Below are 1,774 nucleotides of genomic sequence, written 5' to 3'. Positions count from 1 at the left end.
CCAAGACTTATTAATGCATTGGTTTGCTTCCTGATAGCCTTTGCATTAGTAGTGCCTGCTGCTGTGATTTATTACAACCATTTGGATGCCACCGTTATGATGATCGTCAGGTGTGGATACTCTTTAACTTCTACAAAACCAAAAATGTCCAACAGAAATATCCCCATATTTATTTCAGATACGTGATTGGCGAAATTCGAAATCTCGAGTATTACCTTAAAGTTTATGTTACATTTGAAAGCAATGCAGGGAACTACTTTTTTGGAATTATCACAGGAATTGTGTACCATCATTTCAACAGTAAAGGAAAAAAGTTAGAGAGCATAAAGGTAAATATAATAATACATTATTTCAAATATCTCATAATTGAGTCGTAAGTTCTCGCACTTTCGCACACAATTTCAGTTAAACATTCAAATTTCATTTTCAGAATTTCAATGCAATGTTCCTGTTGGCAGTGGCATTCTTCATCAAGATGAACGTCCTGACGGTATGTCTTCCTCGGGACCACCTCGCAGAACCGTCGCTACTTCTCGCCCTCTACGGATCGCTTTTGAAAGCATCTTGGGGCATTCTGGCATGCTTCCTGATGTTCTATCTCACCTTCCGGCCCCGTAATCTGTTTGCGTCGTTTCTACAGCATCCAGTAATGTTGGTGCTATCCAAATTATCCTACTCTTCGTATGTCGTCCAATATACGGTGGTTTATGCGATCTACCGCAATGTCACCACTCCGCTAATGAGCAACGCCTTTACCACGGTTTGTTTACTTCCCTTTAATATGTCGGTATTTTGGATTAAACTTATGACTCATTACAGATATTATTTACATCCGCCGTAGTATTCATCACGCTTTTCGTTGGCTTCCTACTCCACGTTTGCATCGAAGTGCCTGTCATGACTTTATGCAAACCGCTTCTTGCGCCACAGCGTACAAACTTTCCAGTATGTTTTTAATACAACCCATATGCTCCATTATATTAATTGTTTTATTTTTTAGGTTTCACCGACTGAAGAGCATCTTATTGAAAATAAGGCCAAGACTGATATCAAAGATTTGAGTAAATGATCTTTATAAGATACACAAGATATACGTACCTTAAATTCGAAAGAAATAATATTTCTGCAAGTTGAATAAAGCATTTTAAGCCAAAGAAACTATAATTATCAAGAACAAATACATAGTTCATTGTTGCACTATTTATGAAGTACTGACATGAAGTGAAATTCCCTTAGCTCATTGTCGCTGATTGAAACAGCTAAATTTATTAGTATTCGCACGTATGTATGTCAATTAAGCATGACATTGTCAAGTTATTTTTTATCTTTATTGCAATATTTTAGGTAAACCGTATATTTTTTTTTTAAATACCCTCGCCACTCGCCAAATCGAATCCTTCGTATTCTTTCTGGATACTGGGTTCACCGTAGAGTTGGGCGAGCTCGTGGTTCATCCTTCGCCGCTACACACTGTTTTCCTGCAAACCGCCAAAGATCGTCATAAGCACCCGACGTTCAAAGACTCCAAGTGCTTGCAGGGCCGTGGATCACATAATATTCCAGAATGTAGGTAGTTTATTTAGGAACTTCTAAATTCCTTGCTGTAATGTGTTTATTTAGCTGAATTGAGCGTTTTGCTGGGTACGTATTTGGGAAGGCCCAAGCAAGACGGTTTGTTTTCGGGACGCCAAGAAGTTTTGCTGTCAGTGTCAGTTTTGTGTTCAGTCGAGAATGGATTACCAACTGGTGAGTTCGTTTCATGCTTATGATAACA

The 1,774-nt window shown here is 38.5% G+C and overlaps 1 protein-coding gene across 1 annotated transcript; it reads left to right on the top strand.

Annotated features, from left to right (window-relative positions):
* Positions 1 to 6: 6 nt before the first annotated feature.
* On the top strand, positions 7 to 1,131 carry LOC110680631. The gene is made up of 5 exons (XM_021856427.1): positions 7 to 110; positions 179 to 329; positions 431 to 760; positions 820 to 945; positions 1,001 to 1,131. The coding sequence occupies exons 1-5, from the start codon at positions 97 to 99 to the stop codon at positions 1,067 to 1,069; spliced, it is 690 nt and encodes a 229-aa protein (XP_021712119.1). The 5' UTR covers positions 7 to 96; the 3' UTR covers positions 1,070 to 1,131.
* Positions 1,132 to 1,774: the final 643 nt, after the last annotated feature.

Source organism: Aedes aegypti, unplaced genomic scaffold, assembly GCF_002204515.2.
Source record: "Aedes aegypti strain LVP_AGWG unplaced genomic scaffold, AaegL5.0 Primary Assembly AGWG_AaegL5_hic_scaff_1679_PBJ_arrow, whole genome shotgun sequence".
Classification (NCBI taxonomy): domain Eukaryota; kingdom Metazoa; phylum Arthropoda; class Insecta; order Diptera; family Culicidae; genus Aedes; species Aedes aegypti.
The sequence above is the reverse complement of the archived record's forward strand: the minus strand, read 5'-3'. Positions and strand labels throughout refer to the sequence as shown.

Excerpts from the sequence above, each read along its gene's own strand:
- LOC110680631 (XM_021856427.1), top strand. Across the intron at positions 330-430 it reads AAAAGTTAGAGAGCATAAAG|AATTTCAATGCAATGTTCCT; the intron begins GTAAATATAATA and ends TTTCATTTTCAG. Across the intron at positions 946-1,000 it reads CACAGCGTACAAACTTTCCA|GTTTCACCGACTGAAGAGCA; the intron begins GTATGTTTTTAA and ends TTTATTTTTTAG.